At 36.9% G+C, this 27,499-nt stretch overlaps 1 protein-coding gene across 2 annotated transcripts; it reads left to right on the forward strand.

The window, feature by feature from the left end:
• Positions 1-26,797, forward strand: GPR155 (G protein-coupled receptor 155). 2 transcript variants are annotated; one of them, XM_036387000.2, is made up of 16 exons: positions 1-177; positions 4,329-4,834; positions 8,303-8,702; positions 10,032-10,197; positions 11,404-11,559; positions 12,590-12,673; positions 13,903-14,023; positions 15,311-15,395; positions 15,477-15,567; positions 16,597-16,870; positions 17,482-17,583; positions 19,315-19,448; positions 20,920-21,015; positions 21,859-21,923; positions 22,598-22,735; positions 24,761-24,847. In XM_036387000.2, exons 2-16 carry the CDS (start codon positions 4,375-4,377, stop codon positions 24,804-24,806), a joined length of 2,418 nt encoding a protein of 805 aa, XP_036242893.1. In that variant the 5' UTR covers positions 1-177; positions 4,329-4,374; the 3' UTR covers positions 24,807-24,847. The 2 variants fall into 2 exon arrangements, with proteins under 2 accessions (XP_036242893.1, XP_036242892.1); XM_036386999.2 differs by having other exon boundaries at positions 3-177; positions 24,814-26,797.
• The last annotated feature ends 702 nt before the right edge of the window (positions 26,798-27,499 follow it).

Raw genomic sequence — 27,499 nt, forward strand, 5'->3', positions numbered from 1 at the left:
GCGCTCCGCCGGCTGCGGCTGCGGGGCTGTCGCTGGCGGGGCGGGCCGGGGCGGGCCAGACCTCCCCTCCCTGGCCTCGGTACCGGCGGCCTCGGCCTTAGAGGGGTTCTGAGTTTGGCAGAGCACAAACCGTCCCCACGCACCCCGGTGCGGAGGCGCCTACCGAAAGCTGAGTAGGTAAGCTGCCCGCTCCTTTCCCCGGCTTCTGGCGCTGTTTTCTGCTGAGGCAGCTGTCACGCAGGGTAGTGCTGCTGGTTTTTAATCTTTGACTGGAATGCCCTGTGCTCCTAGCTGGGATGATCATGGGAAGAGAGCAGCGATGGGCCGGGAAGGGGCAGGCGAGAGGCGTTGGTTTTGTGTTAGCTCTCTGGCTGCAAGTCAAAGGATTTTACATCCTACTTTGGCAAGTGGTGCAAGTGAGCTGCTTTTTAAGGGGTGCTGGCAAGAAAATGTTATCTACCTTTTGAAAAATGTTTTGCTCTTTACTTCAGAAGTATATATCTATTTGTTGACAAGCCCAAATGTCAGCTTAAGTGAAAATTACGTGGAGGTATGTTTTTCATTCATTTTCTGAGTTGACATTTGGTGCCGCTGGCAGCTCTTGCTTCATTTGGTCTTGTCTGAGCTCCTGCACTGCCAAAGTTTTGCAGAGCTTGAAGTGTTGCTGTGAGCTGTGCCAGCCGTGTGCTCCGGGCAGGCCTCAGCATCCCCAGGTGCCCAGGGCACGCGGCTGCTGCACAGCCAGGGGCTTTCCTGGAATGGCATCGTGGGAGAAGGATGGAAAAGGAAATGAGATCGTGAAAAACAACTGGCATTGTCCAGGTTTTCACATATAGGTGGCACATTTCTTGTGCTAATTGCTGTTGCTATATTTTTCTCTCTGTTTTCTTAGCCGAATAAAGAGAAAAGTAAAAATTGTGGTTAACTTGCAGAAATTAGGAACTGCAGTAATCACTTCTTCCCACTTATTTTATCATTTTATCTCCCTGAAATTGCTTCCTCTTTGACTTCACAAATTTTTACATGAAAATGCACGTAGTACATGCTTATCTTAGTTGAGAACGGGGTAGTAGAGCTGCTATGAGTGGTAACTCTTCCTACCCCAATTCCATTTTAATTTTCCTGAGTAAAATAATGTGTCATCCTTACGTTAAAGTAGGAGAGTTTCTGCATTGCATTAAAGTAGGTCATGTTGTGGGATATAATTTATGAACAATGTGCACGGTCTTGCCAGTGTCACCATATTATCCTGAGAGTGATTACCAGTTGGAAACTTAAGAGTGAGAGACCAGAGGGGAGATATACATTGAAGTTATCTCTTTTATTGACTCGTGCTGTCTTTGACTTTCATTAGAAAAAGAAGATGAAAGGGGTTTTCCCCTTCCTTTGGTGAAGGAGGCAGTTTCTCTATTTCTGTACTCGGAGAGGAACCTGATGTTGCTTAACTCACAGCTGCTGGAGAATTGAGTTTCTGGTCTGGTGAATTTTAAGAATTTACAAATATTGACAACCTACAAGAGAAATGTTTTGTGGCAAGTTTAAACTGCACTTGTTATTTGCTCTGTGTCTATTGTTGGTCTTCATACAAGGTTTCCTCTCGTGCAAGCTGACAGTCTGTCTGCAAGCAGCTATGCTTGGCACAGTCGACAGCAGATAAGGCAGCATTATTCCTAAAAGCTGTGTCTGTATTGTCCTCCAGTTCCCAAAAATACAGCTGTGGCTGAGTTCTCAAGGATTCAAATCTCAATCCTCAATCCCTGAAGGGGTAACTACAAATCGTATCTTCTATGGAGTCAAAGCTAAATGCTTTCCCTTGCAACTGTATTATATTTCCTTATTTTAGTGTCATTTGTCTGGTTAGTTTGCTACATCTACTATAAGAACAAACTAATTTCTGTGTAGAATATATCAGTTTTTGGGTTTACATGAGATCATTACCTCTGATTTCATTAAGAACAGTGAATTGAAAATGATTTCACTCTTGTGAGACGCTAGTTTGGGATAAGCCTGAAGTGTAACAAGGCTGTATATTAAATCTGTGATTAGTCATTACATAATCTCACAAAAGTTATATAAATGTCTGTATCCTATAGAGCAATAAGTGCTGAGTGTTAAGCAGAATGCAAAAGCTTGCATTTCTGGAAAACACTGCTTGGCAATAGATGCTCTGTGTTAAATATGAAGGGTTTGGGATGTGCATGTCTCTCGAGCTGAAGAGATGATTCACTCTCAAAGCCCTCTGAGGAGTGCCAGGAGCAGCTTTTACTGTAATGGAGTTCTTCTCTTTGAAACTCTTGTGGTTTACCAAAAATTTGTCCTGTATGACTTGACAGGGTCCCTTGTAATGAAGTTGAAGGTAGGCTGAAGGAGGACTGCAGGAATCTGTCTGTCTGTCTGTCTATCTATCTCTCTTACAAATGATGGTTAGGGTTGTGTGGGTGTGTATCCATGTCAGTTTTGATCTAGTGAGGAAGATACAGGATTTAGTAGGTGCTATTGACTGATACAACGTAAGAGTCAGTCACGTTTAAGTTCTGAATTATGAAATGGGGACAGAGCACTTGTACCAATTTTGTGAAGAGAAATAATGATTTTTATATAGGAGGAAGAGAGGCTTGTCATTAGCCTTGAATAGGAAGGCACAGGAGAAGGAATGCTAGAATTTAGGGATAGATATGGCTGGAGTACACTCCCACTACAGATCAAATGTTGCATTTAGTTAAAAAAGTTTCAGCTGTATCTTATTGCTGAAGAAAAGTACCTTGAGAGAGCAGTGGGTAGGTTGAACACATTGCACTGCTGGGAGCCTTACCTCTGTGCAGTGCTGTAAGCTTGGAGAATTTGACATGGAGCTGTGCTGAAAACCTGCTTTTTACCTTGCAGCTAGTATAGAATGTGGCTGATTTCTTTCAAGAATTCAGTGTTGGAAGTCTGTCTCTGGTCCTCTTTTGAACATTTTGCAAATTCAAGCAATGTCCTTAAGTTTTTTAGTAGAAGAAATGGTTTGTTGTTTGCTTCATTTCTTGCAAGTTTTTCGATTGTTCTGTAGCAAATAATACATTGAGCTCCTGGTCCAAATAAATCTAAGCTAATTTATCATCTATAATATAAGAAAATAAAGCCTTTAAAATAAGCCCTACTTGGAGTGAGACTCATTTTCCTTGGGAGAAGGGATAGCCAAGGCTACTAGACAGATCTGGATGATGCAGCAGCTCAGTCCGGATGAATTACCAAAGCATCATAGAAGTGCTTACCAAAAGCCTCAGGCATAAATAAGTCATGAGTCAAAGAGTTGAAGCTTGTGAATATGTATATGCTGGATGCCAGGGTGTTAAACAGACCTTACAAGACCTCACCTTTGCACTGACTTGATTTACTTGCTTATTTACGTGGCTGGTGTGTTCTGTGTTCCTTGTGGATAGGATACAAAGAGGCTGGGAAGACTCTTAAACCAGTCGCTAATTTGCACAAATTGTGCCGTACAAAGCATTGCTTGGGACTTGGCAATTTTGACTCTACCACTGATACCTTAAATAGCTTAGGGGAAATCTGTTCACCTTTGCCTTAGTTTCTATCCCTACAAAGTGAGGTAAGTCATCTTGACTTCCTAAACAAAGTACTCCAGGATTTAGTCACATCAGAACTTTATGTGCAGTTACCTGATGGACTGCACAGGTTTCAGAGCTATATTGCCAAAGCCAGATCTGTTTCTGGCAGGACCTTGCTATTCACCAATGAATATTTGTGTTTGATATACGCTCTCTTCATCTGATTTGCAGACTTTACATGTCTGCTTCCATATAGAACCTCTGGTGTTGTAATCAGCCCTTCCAAAGGCAATTGCTGCTAACAAGTGAGGAATGGGGGTCAGCAGATACTTCTGTTATACATAAATGCTTCATGCATGCTTAAATTTCCCTGGTCCTGACCTAAGGAATTGCGTGTAGAAATATGGGCCAGCTCTAGTGCAATGAATTAGATCACTGGCTGCTGTGTCACCTGTGGATTCTTTGCTAACTCAAGAGTGTATCATTAGCACATGATATTGAAACATTGGGAGAGGTCAAAGTTGCTCGAAGCAAAATACAAACTTCAAGGGTGATATGATAATTTAAACTCAAAATTTTTCTGGAAGGTAAAGAGGACCTTGCCAAATGTTTTTGTACGAGAGTGGAGAAGCTTCGATTCTTCATCACATTTATCTTTCTTTCCTGATGCTCAGTTCTTGTAGGGGCTATTCCTGTTGTCCATTCTGTAATAATTTAAGAGGGCATAAGCTTGTACTTAAAGGAATAAAGTTAATAAGTGTACTTTTGTTCCTTTTACAGATGAGATCATTTCACACTCTTCTTTTGGAAGAGGTGATCAGAGGAAATGGATAGCTATTCAGACTTGACTGCAAAGAGCCTCTCATCTTCAGCTAACATGTCTCTTTCTTTGCCTGGACAAGCTGGACTCAACACCACCGGCGATCCCCCTTCTATGTCAATAAGCAGGCTTTTCCCAGCCCTGTTGGAATGCTTTGGAATAATTCTTTGTGGCTACATAGCTGGAAGAGCCAACATTATCACATCAACTCAGGCCAAAGGACTGGGAAATTTTGTGTCCCGTTTTGCACTCCCGGCTTTACTGTTCAAAAACATGGTGGTACTTAATTTTTCTAATGTGAATTGGTCCTTCCTGTACAGTGTTTTAGTTGCCAAAGCTGCTGTGTTTTTTTTAGTCTGTGTTTTAACATTGTTGGTAGCCAGTCCTGAGAACCGATTTAGCAAAGCAGGTTTGTACCCTATTTTTGCTACACAAAGCAATGACTTTGCACTGGGATATCCAATAGGTGAGTACGTTTTCTTCTTTAAAATTAATTGTCACTGTTCTAGATGTGTTTGCTTTTATATAACCATAATTTGAAATTGACTTCTGAATTGAAGTTCCATGCAATTGAAATAATTTTGAAGTGCCTCTCAAATTCTCTTTGAGACTGCTCATCATCTAGGAAAGATTAAACCAAAACAGGAGAGCGAGTTGGTTCTAGCAAAACAAAAAACAAGATGTTTGATTACAGAATTGAAAATACAACTACAAAGGCAATGTCAAATATGCAATTCCAGATTATATGTAACAGGTAGATCCATATTTTAGATTACTTTAGGAGTTAACAGTATCCTTCTCATTATTCCAAGGCAGCATGTTCAGGAGAATCCTCAATATTTCTTATTCTCTTCAAATTTGCTTGATATGTATCAAGCAAATATAAAATCTAGACAAATGCAATTGCATACTTTTTTTAAATGAAAATACTGTGTTTCCCTCAGTTGCATTTCCTGAGATTTATTCCTCTTGAATGAAATCAGAAGTATGCCACAAATGGGGTTGTGAGAATTATACCTTTGTATATGCATTTTTTGGTATGCATTTTAGATGCTAATTAGAGCTTCTCTTTTTTTTTTTTTTAATATATGTATTTTGGGGGTCTCTGAATGTTTTTCCATTGTATCCTGGTTAAAACATTCTTTCAACTTTTACTTTCTTGTAAGACTGCATATTTCTTCAGGTACTTCATGATTTATAAGATATGATTTATATTTTTTCTATGTATGATAGTGACAAAATCTATGACATTTAGAGCTTTACTGGAATAGTTACTGCAACAGAAACATTGTAGGCTTTTGAGGTTTATTTCCTCTCGTCCTTTCCCTTCTCCCATCCCCAAACTTTCACTGGTGTTGGCTTCATGCTGTCACCTGTGCAAACTTTTTGCTATTAGTAAAATATTACCCAAGCTTCTCTGAAGTGTTTGAGGAACTGGTCAACAAAGAATGCCTTGCTGTTTTTATGTGGTAGAGATAGTGTTTTGAGCAAAGCCTGATCTTTTAATGAAAAAAACTGTTTTAAATGCTGTGGCGGTGGAAATTCGTAAAAGAAAAAAATCAATATTGACAAATTGTGCACTAAACCAACACTATTTAAAAAGGCATTTTGAACTCTTAATCATTCCTGAGTCTTCATCCCATGTAATTTCTTTAATACATGACTCTTATTATTTATTATTTCTTTACTATGCACTTTCTTGAAAAGATTTGCACATAGCGAAATCAAAATGCGAGTCAAATTTTTGAAGCTTATCACTGTTTTTCTATTATCATGGCTATGATCGTTCTAGATTAAAAAGTGATGTTGGGGTAAAAAAGAACCAACTGGCAGAGAGGTTTGTTAGCACACCCCTGATATAGTCAGAATTACTATGATAAAAAGCTTTGGGGTTTTTAATTACGGGGTAATAATGATACAAGTCTGACAATCAGATTCAGGTGTTCTCTAGAGCTGTGTGTTAAAGCAAAGGTGTAGCGGAGGTGCTGTGTGGGTGACAGTCACTGTGACTTTAATCATACTCATTATATTAAGCATGGACAACTGGTGTGTGATTTATATGTACTTTTGAGCAGCTGGACATGGAGAATTGATTTTTTTAAAAAATTAAAGTATATTTGATTTCAGTTTTTTCTTATGATCAGCAAGCAGGCACCGTGATTTAAATAAAAAGAAAAACTTTTCATCAGTGGTAGGAGTTGTGGATTATTTTTACTGCCTTAAGGATTCTGTAAGACTGATTTCTTATTTTTTTTCCACCCACTGACTCAGTAATCTTACTTCAGTTTTTGTACCCAGTAAAATGCATTCTGACCTGATTTAAAGTTATAGACCTTAATTTTATAATTATAGACCTAATTTATTGTCCTAAATATACAGGTTCACTTTACCAGAATGTAAAGGTTTTTTTAAATTTTTCACTCAGACATTAATTACACGTGACTTGGATGGAGTTGTGTTCTAGTGACGTGGGCATTCTGTATAAAGCAATATAAGACATCAGTCTCAGGTTTGAGGTTTTAGGAAAAAGCCTATTTGCATAATAAGTCCAGCATGTTTAAAGTGGTTTTGATTACCACGTTGTGTTTAGTGCTTAAAACTGGCTTGTTCAATGCAGTAACTAACCCCAAACCTGGTACTTCTGTTCAGCAGTCTATTTTGGATTTTATACAGCTAGTTCTTCTACATGTATTTTAATAATGGCCTGTAAAAGTAAAAACTCCCTTAGTGCTTTTTTTTATATATGTAAGAAATCAGCTAGTTGAGAATGTCAATTTATTTGCTCTAAAGAGGAGACTGTTCAAAGTGAGTGCTGATTTAGCATTTGGAAGTTCCTGTCATTCCAGAGGCTTAAATAATACAAAGGTAAAACTCTTTGGATTTTGAAAAATGTAGTCACGAGGAAAAACTTTTTCAGAAAAGGTTAATAATGTTATTAATAATTATGAATTGCATAGTATATATCTAATGCATATTACATGTAATAATTATGATAGAATTAGCAATATATACATATATTATAATTGACATACTATTAATAACTATAGCATATTATTGATAATGACTAATAACAAAAAGTTATTAAATATAACAATTTTAAGTCAGGTAAAAGAGAACATTCTACTTTTAAAGCATTGAGGTTTTTTTTTAATTCCCATTAGAATTGAATCTTTTATATGTTTCCAAAACATTTTCATTATCTTTGAAGCACCTTTAGTACAAACTTGAAATAAGAAGCAATTATTCTTTGACTCAGAAGTATGTAGTAGTAATGAAGGCAAAAGCTTATGATTTGGAGTTCCTTGAGGGACCATAACTACAGCAGTAACTCTTGTCCTAAATAGTCTCAGAGAATGAACCAATAATTATGTAATAAAATTTTTTTCCCAGTAGTTGCTTTGTTGTGTTGTATTGAGTCAATGTAGAAAGATCACACCTGACTTACCCATTGAAAACTAATTAAGTTCCAAAGAAGTGAGACTCCCTTAAGATGGGAAGCAACTTGTATCCTGAAAAGGTGCATTTAATTCTCCACAACTGTCATGTTTCTGGGGAGGAAAATCTAGTCAGAAATAAAGCCAAAATTTTTCCAGTGTTTGGGATGACTCAAAGGAAATACAGAATTGTTACATTCTTTTCTTTCTTTTTTTTCTGTTTCTGGTGGCTAATTGCAGGATGATTAAATAGCATTGAATAGTTAATCTTTGGTCTTTAATGTGTTCTTAAGATAACTGTTGCCTAATATGATAGGACATACTTCTCTTCCTGCATTATCTTATATTGATTGTTAATGAAATGGATTCCTTCAGTTCCTTCTGGAGGAAACTTAAATAATTTTCTTTAGTTTTCAGAGAGCAAAATTTAATTTCGGTATTTCAATGTATTTTTCTGCTGAAGTGTTATCACTCATAACTCTTCATTTCCTGTCTTCTAGTTGAAGCTTTATATCAAACCACTTACCCAGAGTATCTCCAGTACATTTACCTAGTGGCTCCAATATCTCTTATGATGCTAAACCCCCTGGGGTTTATCTTCTGTGAAATCCAGAAGTGGAGGAATAATCGCACTGTGTCACAGAGCAAAATCAAAATAGTGGGCCTAGCACTCCTTCGAGTTTTGCAGAACCCAATTGTATTCATGGTCTTCATAGGAATTGCTTCAAATTTTATTCTTGGCCAGAAAATTCCTGAATACCTTGAAAACTTCCTTGATGGACTGGGCAGTTCATTTTCTGGCTCTGCACTTTTTTACCTTGGACTGACTATGGTGGGACAAACGAAAAAACTGACAAAGGGTATGTTTGTTGCACTGATCCTTCTCATCACAGCCAAACTGTAAGTTCAATTTATGTATTCTTATACTTTTGTTCTCTAGATGTTTTAAGCTCTGAATACCCTGGTCAGATGGCTTTTCTCTCAAAAACATTATGATAATAGTACATTTCACTCCCAGAATTTGAGTGAGTGCTTCCCAAACTCTTTGATAAAATACAGCTGTTCATTTTTAAAGGAAATTTAATAGACTAAAAACCTGTTGTCAGGCTCTGCAGAGAAAGAAATTCAGAGGTGCTGTGCCTTCATGGACTGCTTACAGGCCATCTGTCGTGAATTGGGTATTTGGGGAATTAGTAGCTTAAATCAAAATTTACTAAATAAATAGATAGTAGTGAGTTCAAATATATTAGATTAGTATTTGTATTTTATTTGGCTTAAACAAATTATTTGGCATCTCCAAATTAGTTGTTTCTCCTTACTTTATCTATAAGTCTTTGAAACTATACTGGAAGAGCATAAAAATGGTCACTTCATGCTCTAAAACTGCTTGACTTTTAAGCATGAATAAATGCCAAGCTCTGTTTAGAACTTCTACTATCATAATCTTCCCTTGAATATATTTCAGGGAATATTCATTTATTTATTTAATATAAAATATTTTATTTCCTACAGAACTACAATTAACTTAATAGAATGTTTGGGTTTTAAGTTTATACTGTAAAATTTGAAGGTGCATTTCAGTATCAAGTACAACTAACTCTTAAAGCTAAAGACCTAGTCTGTAAACCAGCTTAATGACAAATTTTGTAATGAAAAAAACTGTGAAAAACACTGGGATTTAATGTTACCACTTTGTTTACTGTAGGCCTATGTAAGATTTACTTTGAGTCTGTGTGAGATCTGGGCTATTGCTGAAATAGCCTTTATGTCACTGGTTTGCTGGCTAGAACTTTTGGCATGGGATACTTAAGCTTGAGCCCTTATTATATTTCAGTCAGCTTGCAGAAAGGTGGACTGAATTTCAGAGCTGCTGACTGCTTATAGCTACTTTTACTTGTAACAGCTGTAAAATGAGAGAGTTTATAATGTCTTGGCAGTCTAAATTTGAAGTTTGTACAAAGAATGTGTCTACATGGTCAGGGAAGCTGCTTCTATACCCAAGTTTGTGGATATGTTTGTCCTTTTTTATTTTAATGTAATTTGTGATGGAAGATTTTTAATCAGCTGGGAAATATTTTGATAACAATAAAAGCAATCATTCCAAGTGATGTCTTTTCATAAGTAGTATTCAAAGCCTTAAATTTTCTTTTTATTCGTTTTCTGGTTAAAGAAGAGTCTATTGTAGGTTGAGTAATATTTTTTCAATTACTTTTTCCCCTTTTCTTTCAGGCTCATGTTGCCATTTCTCTGCAGAGAGATGGTGGAGCTCTTGGACAAGACTGACAACGTGGTCAATCACACCAGTTTATCAAACTATGCATTTCTTTATGGAGTTTTTCCAGCAGCACCTGGTGTCGCAATATTTGCAAGTCAATTTAACATGGAAGTAGGAATTGTATGTAGTTAAACTTTTCCAAATATGTCCTAACTTTGAGCTTACTTTCTTTGATTAAATAAATAAATAAGTAGGCTTGAAGAATTTGCTTTTCTGAAGTATACATATCTTAGAATTGTACTCCCAGGATCTTTCCTGATGTCTTAAGTGTCTTGATAGCCCTCATCCTCTTTTTTTTTTTAATTTGTGACTCTAATAGAAAGAGATAGGATAACTTCAGATATAAAGAACTTGTATCTTTGTTGGTTTTTGGGGTTTTGCTTTTGTCTGTTTTTTTTCAACAAACTTATCTTTGAGATGTTTTTGTAGGGGAAAAAAGAAATTACATTACTGACTTCAGTAAGAATAGTGTCATAGCTGAAAATCTGTGGAAGATCTTAAGCTTTAACTGATTCAATGTGCTGCCCTTCAGTTAAATCTTGTGATAGAAAGCATTTTACTTTTTTTATATGTACATAGTAGAGGGTACCTTTTTGACTTTAAATAGAAATTTTAGAATTGTTTCTTCCACTTAAAGTGACATTAACACACTTTTGTTGATTTTTCATTGTTTTTAATGGTTTTTATTTTGGAGTTGTTTAGTTGTATTTGTATTTTTAAGGAAAAGGGACAATAAAAGTAAATCTTGCAAGATAGAATTTTATACTCTACAAACTTAGGAAATTTCTTTAAAGCAGAGCCTCTAGTATGAGTAACAACTCACACTTCCATCACTGTACAAATTTGAGAAAGTAGACAATGAGAAGCCAAACTAGAAATCACTTGTAAATATATATGGTTTCTTCTCATGCATTGGTGCGTATTAATATTTGTATAGCTACATGGTTTTTCTAGTTATTTATTGTGTGAATGTTTATATCCAAAAGCAAATTGTGACAGTGTAAATTTACCCCCGGACAGCAGTTATTAGTTTATTTGATGCCCATGAAAAAGCTCTGTAGAAATCTGCAGTAGGAAACTCTACTCCTGCTATTTAACAAACTTTCAGAAGTTTGTTAAAATTTTCAGTTTAGCTCTGTGTATAAACCAGATACTTTCTGGCTCAACTTCTAAATAATTTGTTATAGAATTAACTCATTATTTGTGAAAGTTCTAGGTATGTTTAATTCAAAGATCCAATTTTGCCGGTTGTTGTATTCCTGAAAGCAGATTCTTTACCTTGAGATGCGATTGACTGGGTTGTTGTTTCTGTTTGACTCTTGGCAGATTACCTCAGGCATGGTGATCAGCACGTTTGTGTCTGCCCCCATCATGTATGTCTCTGCATGGCTGCTGACCATCCCTTCCATGGACCCCAACCCCCTGGCAGCTGCCCTGCAGAACGTCAGCTTTGACATCAGCATCGTCAGCCTCATCTCTCTGGTAGGCGCTGCCGGGGCAGGCGCAGAGAGCTCCAGTCAGGGCAGCCCGGCTGCGTCAGCAGCATCTGAGTCACGGCAGGAGCTGTGCTTCCTCATCACATCCTCAGCACAGGGGGAGGAAGGAGTTAAACATCCTGATTAAGCAGTGGGTCTGCTGCAAAGCTGCACTCTACAGAAAGATGAGTGACTGAATTAGAGCGTTTAGTGCAGAGCTTGAGAGGGTTTTTGTTAGGTTTGTGTTCTTGTTTTAGTAACAGGGTGTGGGGGAATTAAAGTACTAGTTTACACCACAGAGACTAGTTACATCAAGCCAAGTGAGGTGCTTGGATATCACAGTAATGAAGGCTGTGTACAAACTTCAGCTTCAGAAATGTCAGTGCATATTTGTTTAATGAAGTCTTAATGAGCATTAATGAAATAGTTTAACCTGAAAAATTTTTGTTTATCAAATTTCTGTACTAGAAATTATTTTCTTAAAAACTGAGTTGGTAATCCAGAAGTCCAATGTCAATTTTGCTTTGGTTTTATAGAAAGTATAGATAGTATGATTATTTTATTTGCTTTTTAAAAATAAAAACATCCTTCCATCCATGGAAGGAGTTGGAATTTTCTGAAGTTGTTGTCTCACTGAAGTCCTCTTGCCTTGAAACTCTGCCTGAAGGGAAGCCAGAAGTGAATGCTACCTCGTGCTGGTCAGATAATTTTGGGAGATTCAGGGAATGTGGGTGTGGATTTTAAATTCTAAATTGCCAGGCTACACTCTGGTCATTTGTATCCTGAGGAACTAAAAGGTTTCTGCATGCTCCAGACAAGTGCTTGGTCTTTACTGGAAATACTTCACCAGCATGAGTGCATCAAGATGCTTTTTCTGACCACAGCTGCTGAGGCAAAGGGGCTGGCAGCATATTGTAGCAGTCATGTTGCTAAGATCTGTTGTGTATTTCATTTCATCATCATCTGCCAGAATACTTATCTTGTTCTTCTGGGTTTTGTTTTATTCTTTAATTAATTTTTCTTCTTGTATGTTACAGACCTGGTCTCTTACTGTTGTTGTTCTGAGTAAGAAATACAAACAGATTCCTCATATGATTACAACACATCTACTTGTTGCTCAGGTCAGTAATAAGGAGAATGCTGTTGTGTGAGGTTTAAGGTTTAAGTTTTTAACAATTTTGGAAGTTTGATTTTTACAGCGAGATCTTTATAGCAAACTGTGGAGGGCAGGTGAATCTAATGTGTGACTTGTCTAAACAATTTCAGTGCTGTGAAATACACCCTTGAAGAAAATGATAGTTAATGTGGGCACTGTGATTGCTAAACAGAGCTATAAACAATCAGAACAGAGAGTGGCTTCTGAGATGTTTTCTTAGTTATTGCCCAATACTGTTGAGAGCACTTCTGTTTCAATTATGCCCATCTGAAGCAATACCAGGAGCAGCAGCTTGTGTTTGACTCTATAGTAACCCTATTCAAGGAGCTAAATAGAAAAATAATCCTTGTACTGGTTTATATCCCTGAAGCTCTTGCAGAGAGATCAGCAGGTGCAAGTGCTGGTGCAAGGATGTGTGGGAATGAATGGCTGGTGGCTAGGGAAGGCCAATGCCAAGTGGCTCTGGATTAATTTTAATTGTTATTTAATCTGAGAGAACACTAAAGACTTCCTTATTCTCTTGAAGTCAACTGCACTACTGGAGCAGCGTGTGCTTCTATAACATCTGTATGGTAGTGCTTTCTGAAGTGTTCTGTAGTTGGTTTGGTTTTTAATCTGATCATGGAGTCACATTTAAAAATGTCATGTATGAGAACTGCAGTTGCTTTTGTTCTGTACCAACAAAGCTAGCTTTCATCTTAAAAAAATAGAACTATTTTGTTACTGTTTCCACAATACTTCAGCCTATCTTTTTAGATTCCTTCAGTGTTAAAATTATCATATATGCAATATCAGTGTGTGACAACTGGTGCAATTCTTGGCTGAACAAACACCAATTAACCTCACTTTCATGTGCAAATAATTTTAGTTAAGTGGTTTGTACTTGCCAAAAACATCACCATTTTCTTACTATAAGGTATACAACGTTGGGGCTTTACCTGATTTGCCTTACTCCTAGTTTATAAGAGCTATATACTTGCTGTCAAAAAACCCCTCCTGAAAATAAGGTAGCAAAGTCAGGTGACACAATTGTGGCAGTACTTTACTGCTAAATGAAGTATCCATTTCATAAAATCACCCTCCAGTTCATCTGGGGGTGGAGTTTAAAGCTCACTGCAGGTATATAGCTCTCTGATAATTTTTTTTTTGTCATTCTGCTTTCCCAGTTTAAATGATGGTATCTTTTCTTTCCAGTTTATTGCTTGCATTGGAATGGTGGCATGGAATTTCACTGTTAAAGAGAAAGACATCACCATCCAGATCCTTGTATTTATATTCCTCTACAGCTCACTTTACAGCACCTACCTATGGACGGGTATGATTTTCCTGAGCAGAGCCCAAGTACTGTAATGAAAGATTAATGTCCTGAAATAATGTTAATTATATTCTTCAGAGTACTTGTTCCTTTCACTAGTTTGTAGTTCTACAAATGTGAATACCTTGAAATTGTGCTGAGGTTTAGTGTTAGGCTCTGCTGCTGCTGGTGGAAGCTTCTGCTGAGCAGCTGTGGCTTGCCTTTGCTGGATACAATAGACTGGCTGGTGTGTGACAAGAGACAAGAGCCCACTCTCAAGGCAGAAGCAACTACAAGTAGAGTGAATATGGGGGTTGCCTTTCAGCTAGTCAAAGTCTTAATAATGCTTTTTAATTAATGCAGAGTTTAAGATTTTAATTATTCAGCATTAAGTAGATTTAAAAACTGGTGCAACAAAAAAAAATAGAAAATACAGAGTGAAGGGAAATACCCAGGTAACTTTAACGCCTCTTTCCCCTGGAAATTGTAGTTTCTAAAAGCAATATGTGCACGTAAGATTAATGCAGGAATTGAAATAGAAAGAATTGAAAGATGCTTCAAGAAGCTTGGAGTACCTTACATATACGATTAAAAGAAAAGAGACTTTAGATATTCAAGATATTTTTGTCCAGAATCTACAGGTTTAATTCCTGTGGTGTTTTTCTGGAGTGAGTTGCATTTATTTAGCTGAAGTACATAGCTCATGATTGGTGGGGCCTAATATAAATACCAGCTTTGCTTCCACATGAGAATGTTGCTGAGCTGCTGAGGAGTGAGTAGGCTAGGCAGTTCCAGAAGATACTCCCAAAAGAGTTAGGTAAAAACATGCAAAACTTTTTAGTTAAATTTATCATAGACTTTACAAAGGACTGGTCAGTTTTTACAGAAATGTTATAACTGAATGCAACACTATTTGTTGGTTGCTAAAGAGTGTTAGGATAGAAAACTGCTGTTTATACCTCAGGAAATGAGTTAGTTGTATCTGAAATGTTCTTATGACATCTTTTTTACTCTTGTGAACCTTTCTTAGCTTTTAGAAGTGAATACTTAATATAAAATGTCCTGGCAGTTTTTCAGTGTTTCACTATTAACATGACTTTTTAGGCAATGGGTATTTCTAATTTACTTTCTCAGAATACAGTCAAACAAATGATTTTGGAATACTTAAAGGTCTGAGAAGAATATCTTAAGCTATTGAGCAGGTCACATCATAGAGTTTCTAGGCTCTGTACTTAGCAGTTCCCTTTTTAATAATACACAAGGCATTTATTTTGGTTTTCTTTTGGTTTTGTTTGGATTTTTTTTTAGGTTTTCTATCTTTTTCTTTGTTTCTGTTGAAGAAGAGAGAAACAGTAAAGATTCCCATTGGGTTTATCATCGTAGCTGGATGGGGGTAAGTTAATTCAAATGCTTCCCTGCTGAATTAGTAGGAGCATGATAAATATGTTATGTACTTCCTATTCTGTTCTTTCAGAGTCCCAACAGTTCTGGTAGGAATCTTACTAATTGTTGGTGAACGTAACAACACCAGTATTGACTCTGCCTTTTTCTATGGAAAGCATCAGGTAGGAACATGTTCTGTCCTCATCACTTCAGACTTCTGCCATGATACCTGTGCAAGTAGCTTTCAGTCAAAGTGCAGGCTACTGTCATAAAAGTATCCTTGTAGAATGCTTATAGATTGATACAAAAAGGTATTTCTGTCATGAGCCACCAGGAACATTTGTTTGGAGAAGGACCTTCACGTTTAGGCAGCTATGACTAAGGAAAAAAGGTAGTAGGCTTCTTAAAGAAAAAACTTAGGAGTGGTAATGAATTACAGAGCTCTTTTCCTGATGACTAATTTGTATTCTAGCGTGATAGTTATCTAAAATTGTTGTTATCCAGTATCTAATGAATGGCTTTTGGTCTGTAATAGATAGGATATGCATCACCTGTGTAGCAGTAACTGCTTGCACTGTGGCAGGCTTCTCAGCACAATCATAGGTTGAAAGACCCTGAACTACCATTTTTGCCAGCAAATAGTTCCTCTTATCAGAGGATATAGAGTGTACTAGCATAGGTATTTGTCATGTTTTCTCCCTCTCTTTCTTATGGGCAGAGTCCATGAGTCACTCAGGATTGTTCATGTGACACTTTCACAAATACTAAATAGCCTCAGAATGGATTCTGGGTATCAGTGCAGGTGATTAGAAGGAAAGGCTAATTAATAGGATGCTCCCCATTGGCTAAAGAATGTAAATTAGAGCACATTCCTCTTTGGAGTGAAAAGGTACCTGAGCAGAACTTAACCCAGAACACTGGTGATCCTCAGAGGAAGGGGGAAGACAATGAGGGGATGTTTTTGGATTTCATGGGAAATGGGTCCACACAGGGGTCCACACTTTAAAAAACAAACAAAAAAAGCTCAGTTACTCAGGCAAGGAAAATTAGTCTCTTTCAGTGCCATGAGGTGCAAGAGCAGTAAATATAGGAAACATAGTCTTGTTCAGACTCATTTGTAAGTGTATTTAGAAAAGTACAGAAGTTAGAAAGACAGACATAATGCAACTATTTTCCTATATTTAAGTGCATTTTCTTTGCTTTCTTAACAGATAATTACCACAGCAGTGGTACTGTTCATCAGTATATTGATGTCAGGTATCTCACTGATGTGCATGAACAGAAGTAGGCAAGGGTCCAGCTATGGGGTGTTGAACCCATACTCACCACGTAGCTCAGTGGAGGAGGTTGAAGTGGAAGGGAGTGGGCAGAATCATACTTCAGCCCCTATGACTCAGTCTTCTTCAGAATCTTCTGCACAGTCTTCTCCAGAGTCTTCTGCACAGTCTTCTCCAAGATCTTCTGCACAGACATCTGCAGAAAAAGGTAGACAAAGTATATTGGTATAAAGAATAATTGGCTTAGGGTGCTATGAACTAATATTTCAAATGTTATTCTGAGAAGGACAGTTTACAGCTTCAGGTGTTAGATTAGGACAGAAGAAAATCTAGAAATAACTGCCCAAGTATTTAGGTTTGTGTTCCTAAAGTTTGATTGTTACCATTGTAAGAGTTGTGTAAGTGAACAAGTGGATGATTTTTATGTAAGTAGTGATGCCTTGATAAGAACGTGATAAATGCAGCCCACTAGACATCTTAGATTGTTTACCTACTAAATTGTCTCACTGAGATTAAATGCCAACAGAAACACTCAATGTGTTTCTAATCCTTTTTGTATGTAGCCTTTTTGATCACCTCCTAGTTTTTTGCCTGTAACTAAAAGTGCTTCTGTTGCTTCAATGGTGGTAGTGTTATGTTGAACTATTAGTATTAGTGACCCATTTACCCTTTCAACAAACTGGAAAAATTAAGTCTGTCTTCTTTTGGGTTATTTTTGAGCATAGTAGTTAAAGCTGCATAGAATGTATTGTTACACTTGGAAAATAAATTATGGTAGTGAAGGAAGCTAACTATCCTATTTCTGTATATATTTAATAGGTTGCTGTCCTTGTCAAACAACTAATGGTGAACTATCCTGTGCTAAAGACAACATAGCAGTGTCAGATGCTGTTGAAAGCAAGATTCCTCCAATTGAGACAGGTAAAGCAGTAGTATCTCCTTGTTTTAATACTGCAGACTCTTCCCCAACATCTGTGTGTTATTCTCACAAAGAAACTGTTGGAGCTATTGTTTCTTGACTCCACCTGGATAACTGATATTTTGTATTAAAATCAATTATTAGGCAATATTATAGCTGTTTGTTCTCTTCTGCTGATAGTTGTTTGTAGTCTTTCAGTGTGCAAGATGGACAGTTGTTTTGGATGCCACTTTTTACCACAAAGATACTTTGGTGTGTTCTGAGCATTCAGACTTTACCTCTCCATTGTTTTCTTGTTTGGATGCTGGGAAATTGGATGCATAACCTTACTTCGCGTCAAGTTTTTAACATAAACCACTTTTTTACATCCTCATGTTCACATCTTGCATCTTTTAAAAAGCCTTTGTTATAATCAGGCACAGGTTTTGAACACTAAATAAGATCTAGAGGAGCAAGTGCTTACTGCAAATTCGATTAAATGTCCATGCTGCTGTGTTCTATTTATGTCTAGAGAAGAGAGATGGAGAAAATCAACTAAGAGGGCCTTAGGAGTCACTAAAATAGAAAAGAACTGGATTGAACTGACTGTTCAACACCTGTCTGAAAACTGCATGCCCAGTGCATTCTCACTGCACATCAGTGTCAGTAATCAAAGCTGGCTGCCAGTACAACTCGGCTCTTTTTCCTATTTTTTTTCTTGTTTTCATGCATTCTTAACAAGGAGATCATATCCTGATGCTTTGTTTGCATGCAGCATAAACTTCAATTAATCTAAATATTTCACATTGAAGCATACTTCAGTTATGTCACATCCAACAAAATGCTCCCTTTCTGCCTATTGCCAACTATTTTATCTATTAAGTAATTCAGACAAGCACCATAAGAATGTCTTCAAGAATAAAGGAAGGCCAATATAATTTTCTTATCCTAAAAGATAAGGTAGAAAATACTTTTTGGTTGAGTGGAAATTATTTCAACCTCCTGAGTGAACACTTCAAAACTATAAATCAGTAAAAGCAAATTGTAATGCATACACTTGTGTAACCTTGGCTGCAATAATTACTAATTCTTCTATTATCTCACTGAACTGCTTCGAGTCATCTGGTACCAATTCCTTCATATGGCCTTGCCAGGAAGTTTTTCACTGCCATCTAGAGGAAGATACTCAGAATTTCTTAGAACTCTGTAGCTGGAAGACAAGCATCCATTCTCATTGTGTTTGACTCCGTTCATTGGTAGAATTATGATCATGTTCTGATATACTGTGTTAAAAATACAGTCACAGACCTGAAATAAATATGCTTTTCTGTCTGATGTAGAGGTAAACAACACAGATGCAGAGTAAAAACATTAGAGCTGACAGTATATTTGATTTTTTTCAGAAATAAATTTAAAATTTAAAAACTGTTCAGAGAAATATTTTTTCATTATTTTCATTACTTCTAATAGTGTTTTCTCAATGTTAACCGCACATTCAGTTTGAATTAAATCTTTGAGAGAAAAGTTATGTTGGAAAAGCTTTTATCAATTTAGGAGCACACATAAACTTCAACTGTTTCATTTGAGAGTAAGGTGTCTGAACAGGTTATTGTCAAAGCCAATATTAAATTTTGTGTGTCACTTCAGTAGGGTTACTTAACAAGGTAATTTGACTCAGCAAGTTACATGAACAAGTTTGTTCATGGAGTTCTGAAGATAGAAGCCTAATGAAGAATTTCTGGTTTGTTTTTCAGCGGATCAGTGTGTGAGTCACTGCAGTGCTCAAACGTGTGTGTTGGCTCAGGAAGAACAGCTTCTACAGACTGGAGACAAACAGCTGGCCAGACATGTGCTGCTGTGCTTACTTCTTATTGTTGGCCTATTTGCTGTAAATATTCTTTATCCCCTTGTTAACTCTTTGAGGTAGAATGATTTTTAGGAAAGCTATGTAGACAATCCAGTAAAAATCTTCCATTGCTTAAGTAACAATTCATTAAATAAAACAGAGGCTATATTTGGTTCCTTACTGGAAGAGGGATGTCATACAGTTAATTTTTCTGTGCCACGTCATAAATTAAATGCAAGTTAAGATTGATGATGCTGAGCAAGATACTGGAGAACACTAAAAGGGAAAAAAAGTGAAGTTATATCATTATATCATTCGTCACTATTGCCCTTCTTCCCAGTTTTCTCAAGAGTTGGTCTTCTTCCCTAGAGAATTATCAATTAAAAATATAAACTGAATTCTGCTTCTGGAGGAGACTACAAAAATTGTTCTATCTGATCAGGCTTATACTGGAACTTGAATTTCTCTGAGGTGTTAAAAAATAATCTTAAGATTATTTTAAATGGGAAAATGCAATTTTGTTGGTTTTAGTGGTGTTTGGAGCAACATTGCTAAGTTAGTGTTGCCACTCATCATTACTGACTCCAAGATGTGTTGGTGGTTGCTCCTTTGTACAAGTGTGAAATACCAGAATGTAATGTGTTGGGGATATAATTTTAATTTTTAACTGTGACAAAGGCAAGAAACTTTTCTCTGAATGTAATGCTCAGTTGAGTTTCTTGTGGATGTCAGTTGGGAGAAGCATTTTTATTTGAAATGGAAAATACTGTGGCAGAAATATATAATACTACAAAACAGGACAGTCCAGCACAACAGTGTGGGTTAGTAGCTACTGCTATTGCTTTTCAAGTTCTGTTAAATTGCAAAATGAAATGTTTCCCTCTCAAATTTCCTGTACCAAGTAGTCCATGCTAGTATTTTTTTGGCATCTTTTATATTTAAAGGATACCCCAACTGTCAGCCTATATTTTAGCTGTGTCTGAATGATTACATACTATGAAATAAGATGAGTTACTTTAAAGAATTAGCGTTTACACTCAAATGGGTTAACTTTGGAGGTTTTCTCCTTCTCTCAGGCATCTCAAATAGCTGAAGTGGTATGTGCCTCACCTTAACATAATCCTAACTCTGCAAGAAATATGTAGAAAGCACTGGCCTCAGCTAAGCAGCCTTAAGACAAACACTGCAAATCTCTCTGGGCTCCTATTGTCTGTGTTATGTTGAAAACCTAAGAATGCATGAGGCAAGTTCCTTACAAAAGCATGTAAAGAACTCTTACCCTGCTATGTTTTGCATTGTTATGTTTAAAACAACCAAGGTTCCCCCTCCCACCAAGCTATTAAGACTCACTGAGATGATGTTTTAAGGTGTTTATTCCCTCTTACTTGTCTCTATCTGAATAAGGAGACCATGAACACTGTGCAAGAATTATTAGCATGCGAGAAGAAAACTTTTGATTTTTGAAAGTTAGGTTATGTTTGTGGGTTTTGTTGTTTTTCTTTTTTCTTTACAGAATCTCTCCAGTTGCTTGTGGTGGCTGTTCAACCAAGAGCCTGGAAGGCTGTATGTGGAACTGCAGTTCTTCTGTGCTGTATTTAATTTTGGTCAGGTACTTACCTATGTTTGTTCTGAAAATGACCATGTTGGTGGGTGTTGCAGCAGATAATGCACATCTTCTATGACCATGAACACTTTCAAAAGTGCAAGTGACAACTGAATGCCAAATGCTCATGGAAACTGATTAGCAATTTAGCCTTATTTGTACCAAAGCTTCACTGGTGTCTCTTCTGTGGAGTTACATCAGTTGCAAAGCAGCTCCATGGGTGCTGTCTCTGTAAGGTTTAAATGACTATCTCTGGTTTCAGTGACAGCACCATAGCAAAGATCTGAAGATGGATGCTGGTTCTGGCTGCACCTGGCCTGGTTCAGTGCTCCTGACTATACAAGGCAGCTTTGTCACCTGTGAAGGTGAAAGCCAAGCAGTGTTAATGCACACACTGGAGGAACATTTTACACAGCCATGGCATGTGTGCCTACAGGATGCTCTGCAGTATCAAGTAATGACAGCTCTATATAAAAGCTGCACAGAGAAAGGAATTAGGTAGAGAGCATTCTAGCACTTACAGCAAGTCTGTTCTTTCCAGATTCAATACCTGGCTACGTAAGGTTGCCAGTTATCCCAAAGTGTCAAGTGGCATGTCACAGCATTAGTTTTAGTGAACTATTTCTTGAAGGTTTTATATGATGGACTATTAGGTATTGATATGTCTTTCTAAGGTCCAAATGGAAAAATCAAAGCAGAAACAAAATGCATTTTGAATGATATTTAGAAAAGAGGGATACTTTGCATGTATACATGAAATGTATTTGGCACTGAGTTTATAACTTCTGTCCTATGGAAACCAAAGTGTTTGCTTCATGTTGCATTTTCTTGTATTTTTTTTTTCTGCAGGGCTTCATTTGCTTTGGTATTTTTGGCTTAGATAAGCATTTAATCATTCTGCCATTCAAGCGAAGGTAAATAGAATTTTTGCACTTACACCTATAAACCTAATTATTTCTAATAATCATTTTTGAAGGGTGTTGAGTTTTCAGTAGTAGTTTTCAGCTATAGTATTTGGTTTCCTATTTCGTTAGTCTTCCAAATTTCTTTTCTCTCCCACTTGTAGTGAGGTTGTTCTGCCATCCTAAGGACACTTTCAGAAACATAAGTCCTACAGGCTCCCTAGAGGTGAAATTTTTGCCAAATAAAGGATCTTCAGAAATAATTTCAGCTGATAAACTAAAACTTAGATCTAGATGCTGAATCAGAATGTGTCGTCACTGTTTTAAAGCTCTGTGTTCATAACCCCATGCCAGTAGTTTGTGTGGACAGACCCTTCCACAGTGGAGGAGTGAGTTGTACAAAGCTGCCTTTACCCTAGAGCTGACTGGCTGCCCTGTGAATCCAGCAGCTGGAGCTGGCTCCCAGCTACTCTCTGACTTTCCTTCTGCCCAAGCCTAGAATAACACCTCTGGGTTCAAAAGCCATACAAATATATTAGGAAGATTATATACAAAGTATTGGGCACAAAAAGAGGTGGTGATAAGCTTCCTGGGTGGTCCAATTTATTATTTGCAGTTTCCCAAAAAAATGCCCCTGCTTGATTTGCTGTCTTGAATTTTTCTTTTTTTGTGTGTGTGTTTTGTAGACTTGAGTTTTTCTGGGGTGGAAGAGAAGCAGCAGGGCATACAGATGCCTCAGTGCCTGAGGAGATCAGGATGACTTGTCAGCAGTTTGTTCGTTATCATAGAGATCACTGTGTCAAAAGTATTGTCAAAGGCAGAAGGTAAGGTCCTTCCCTGCACATATAACCTGTTACAAAGCACATAGCTCATCTTCTGAAAACAATGAAATGCAGTTCTTTCTGTAGGTGATTCCTGTTGTGTATATTTATTCAAACCTCAAGATAAGGATTAGAAATTTAACTGTAACAGAAATGTTTCTAGCCTCACGCTGAAACATTGGGGTGCAAGTTATGATATTATCCCACCTAGGTTTTAAATAAATTATAAAAAGTTTTATATCACTAAGGGATTTCTCCAGGTTTTGCATTTAACTGGAGTTCAGAGGATAAAATCTTTCTAAAAAAATGTACACCATAACACCTGTGGAAATGCATTAAGACCCTTTCTTTGTTTTGTTTTGTTTGTTTTGTTTGTTTTGTAGAGTAAGACACTGTCCATATTTGTAACTAAATGTTTACTAATATGTAGCTTTTATAGGAGGCAAAACTGTTGCAACTGATTATAGTGTGTACTGAAAAGCCACTCAACATGTGAGATTATAGTGGGCTCAGGACTTTGACGCTTCTGAGTTTATATAATTTCTTTTACTCCTACCTCTAATGAAGCCTAAACTTCAATTTATGAGACCAGTAAAGATTTCAGAGGCAAATTATGTTACCTAAATCAGGATTATGCCTTCAAATATGTGTAGATAGATGAGAAGAAAAAAGCAGACAGAAGCAGCAGGAACAAGGAAAAGATTCTGCCTTTATTTAAATGTATGAAATGGAGACATGAAGTGCTTTAATAGGACACTCTGACTGTTCTTGTAATGTGAGCTTTTAAGTAGGACTACGTAGGCAGGGTAGGGTGGTCTTTTAATGGTCAGGTAGTCCAAAACCATATTGCAGAACTGTTCTAGACAGCATCATGATTTTGTTCAGTCTCTTCAGAAGTCAGTAATGTCCCACAAGAAAGATGTATCAGAAAATGTCTTGTGAAATAGAACAGGTTTTACAGCTGTTTTTCCCATGCCTCTGCTGCTATTGTGGTTTCTTTGGCTTAGGGCTGTTCATTTAGTTGTATTTTGTGGTTTTTATTATTCATATCCACCTGAGAATACATGAAATTATGACATTTGTTGCCTTATTGTTGTAATACTATGTTTGTGCAGAACTTGGTTCATGTTTATTTCCCCTTATGAATTAAAACAATGCATTTATCTTGTCATTTTAAATATTCATCTAACTTGATCCTATCCTTTTTGATTTAAATGTGCTGTAACTGAGACGTTGTAACCATGGATTTTAATTTATTTTCATTTTTGCATCTGCTAATAGATGTTAACACTTGCTCTGTGTTACTGCTGCTTTTAACTTTAAAAAAATAGGGAAAAAATGCTGTCTTTTAGCTCTTAATCAGTTCTAGAAACCCTGTGCTTGGGTACCACATAACAGATTTTAGATAACCAGAAACATTCATTGCTGCAGGTTAATTTTTGCATGATATGTCTGCTGCAACTAGGCAGATGATAGCATCATTGCCTCATAAATTAGTTTAAAAAATAGTCTTGTTGTAAAGGTTTTGTTTATTCTTAGTAATAATAATGTGTGGTCAATATTTAACAGGATATGCAAGTTATAAATGGGCTTTGTTTACAATATGTGTAAGCAGTTAGTGTCTGTTTAAAAGTGTTCAGAAATTATGAAAATAATTAAAATTCAAACAGAATCCCTGTTGCTGGGGTTAGGTTACTTTCAGGTCAGATATTTGGTTGCAGAAAGGGTCATGGTAAGAAGTACATGGGAAGTAAGTATCCAAGAAATAGAATTACATTGTGTTAGTTTTCAGGAAGAATGCTACTGATGTCCACTGAATTTTATTTGCAATTTGAATTTCATTTAGAAGCCTAAAACAACTTTGTATGTCCATATTAATTTTCATTGAAATGTCTGTAGGAAAAGGTAGTGAATACTGGCATGTCCCAAATATACAAAACTTGCAAATTCTTTTCTAACATGCTCTTAACTATCACGATGTCTCTCCTTGTTTCCTGCTGTTTTTCCTTGCCTTTCCCCATCGTGCAGTGGTGATACCAGATTTACAGAACATGTGGGTGAATCATTCCTTTGACATACAGGTGTGGTGCCAAGATCTCCACTGGTATCTTCTTTGGCTGTGACCTGGTGAGCTGGCTGATGCAGGTTGGCCTTGCCTCTGACCGTGGGGAGGCGGTGGTGTACGGGGACAGGCTGCTGAGAGGAGGCGTGCTGCAGCACATAACCAACGAGCTGGAGTTCCGCGATGAGTACCTCTACTACCGCTTCATTCCCAAAAAATCACCTGCAGAGAGCCACTGACCTGGGCGGGCAGGCAAAGCACAGGTAGTTGGGGTGAGTGTCACCACCTCTTCTGCCTTTACTACTGAAATTGGAAATATTTCTCAGAGAACTTTGTTATTCTCCCTTGTAAAATTAAGAGATGTGGTTCTACTCGTGTCTATTCTGAAGAAAATGGTAGAAAGTTATATTTAGTCAGCATTCCAACCAGAATGCTACTAAACAAAACCAGATGCTCTGGATTTAGAACGTTTTTTCCATTTTGAGCAAAACAAATTTTACTAAATGGTATGTGTCACTGATGTATTTTAGAGGCATTATAACTGCAGCTTTAATACTGAGGCCACAGCGAGGAAAAAAAAACCCCATGAAAGGTATTTTTCATGTTGCTGGATGTTCTCCATATTTTAGTGTGATGAAATAGTGATGCCTGTTTACAGTCTGGCTTCCCCCTGACTTCACAGAAGTAGGATTTCTTCTGTCATACCTCAGTTTTTACTACTCTGCTCTTGTCTAACACCAGGAACATTTTTGAGCTGCTTACACCTGAGATCAGGTGGGTTTTTTCCTCCCTTAAAGTTAACATACTCCAATTAAAAAGACAGAATTGCTGTGACAATGTTTCCAATATCAGGGGATTAAAGCTGGGCAAATACCAAGTGGAATAAGTAATAAGTAATGGTTTTGTACAAATCTACCCAATCTTAAAACCATAGAAATATTCAGCACTCTCCCAAAATAGGAACTTAGATAATGGAATAAACAATTTATTCTGAAGTTTTGCCTTATGGTGGTAGTGACAGCTTTATCAAGAGCAGATTTTTACATTCTGAAATTAGCCTTTGCAGTTTAAATCAGAAGTGCCACCCTCAAGTAAAGATTTTATGGAAGCCTTGGTTACATGTGCAATTCAAGACAAAACTTTTTCAAATCATAAAACTTTTAAAGTTAAATTAATGACTTTTAAATCTAATATATAAAGAATCCTAAATGAACATCTGGATTAGGGTTTAGAGTAGCTAAACATCCTAGATTTTAGCTGATTGGCTAACACAGGTTTCTAATAAACCTCAGGTATCCTCCAAATTACTTTAGTGTCACTCAGATTCCTGTGCACTAAAGGCAGAATCTTAGGACCTGCATGTTTTCTGCAATATTTTGAAAAGGCTGAAGACAAAGTATTGTATCTGATAGCCATTATGCTGCCCTTTTAAAACTGCAAGAACAGCATTTATATGTCCATATAAAAATTTTATGTAATGAGGGAAAGAAATCCAGGTATTAAAAATTATTTGCTCAAGCATATGAATAAGTCTTCTCACCCTTTTTAAAAAAAAGTCTTTCCCTTTTTTTTAAGTACACAAATTTTTATTACAGCTACTTTTCCATCTATTTTGTATTAAGAATTAAAAGTGATTTTAGCAGCATAAGCTACTATTCAACAAGCAGTTGTTTTATAGTTGCTATAGTTTCCTGCAAGACTTAAATTGAAAAAGTAATTCCTTTTACTGTCAGTCTGGTTGCAGTGTGCACAGAAACATAACATCCTGCTGCTTATGTATGCTGTACAACCTGGTATATTTTAATGTTTTCCATCAACAAGATAATTGATGTTTGTATCAGGCTGTGGCCACAAAGGAAAGCGTTCATGTATTTCCATTATGAATGTTGAAGACAGCTGCATCAAATATTTTGGAATAATTAGATATATGTGACTTAAGAGCAGAAATTGCAAGTATGTCTGCCTGCTAAATACTGCAACTTGTCAATAAATCTGTTACTTGATTTCAGAGTTCTGAGCTGTGGTGTGTGCGTGTCAAGGTTTACAGCAAATGTGTTTTTCTGAGAGATTTGTCAATGTGGCTCTTGGGTTTCAGTCCTGGTATTTCTTAAATCCATCCTTGATCCTTTACAAGTAGGCAGAGCACTTCTTAATGGGTGTCCACAATTAAGATACCTCTATACTAGAAGTGTGCCACATTCTCATCAACTTACCAAATCCATTTTTTTATTAATTCTTCAGATATTCAAGGATTTGATCTTAGGGCATTTTTACAGTTCTATTTATAGTCATTGTTCTTGCACTCTTGTCTTTTTCATTTTCATCATAGAAGTTCTGCTTTCCCCTAGATTTGAACACAAGATATCTGTTTTAAATAAGAAATTGCTCAAAATTTCTGCATAGAAAAGACTCTCTGTTACAAATCTAATACAGAGAACACCTTTGATTACCAACCAACACCACATTCTCTTAGATTTACTGCTACAATATTGAGACTGCTGATATCATACCCATTAGTCTGATGAGTCTGTGATGGTTAATAAAGAAGCTAGGAATGAAATACAAATATTTTGTTTCTAAATCACTGGGTACTCCTGGAAGTCAATAATAGACTTTGAATTGTTTTAGAAAGTTAAGTAACCCTTTATCTGGTAAATATTTGCTTCCACCAAGGAGCACTGGCAAGTTTTGAATGGTTGACAAGC

This window comes from Molothrus ater, chromosome 7 (genome assembly GCF_012460135.2).
Source record: "Molothrus ater isolate BHLD 08-10-18 breed brown headed cowbird chromosome 7, BPBGC_Mater_1.1, whole genome shotgun sequence".
NCBI lineage: Eukaryota > Metazoa > Chordata > Aves > Passeriformes > Icteridae > Molothrus > Molothrus ater.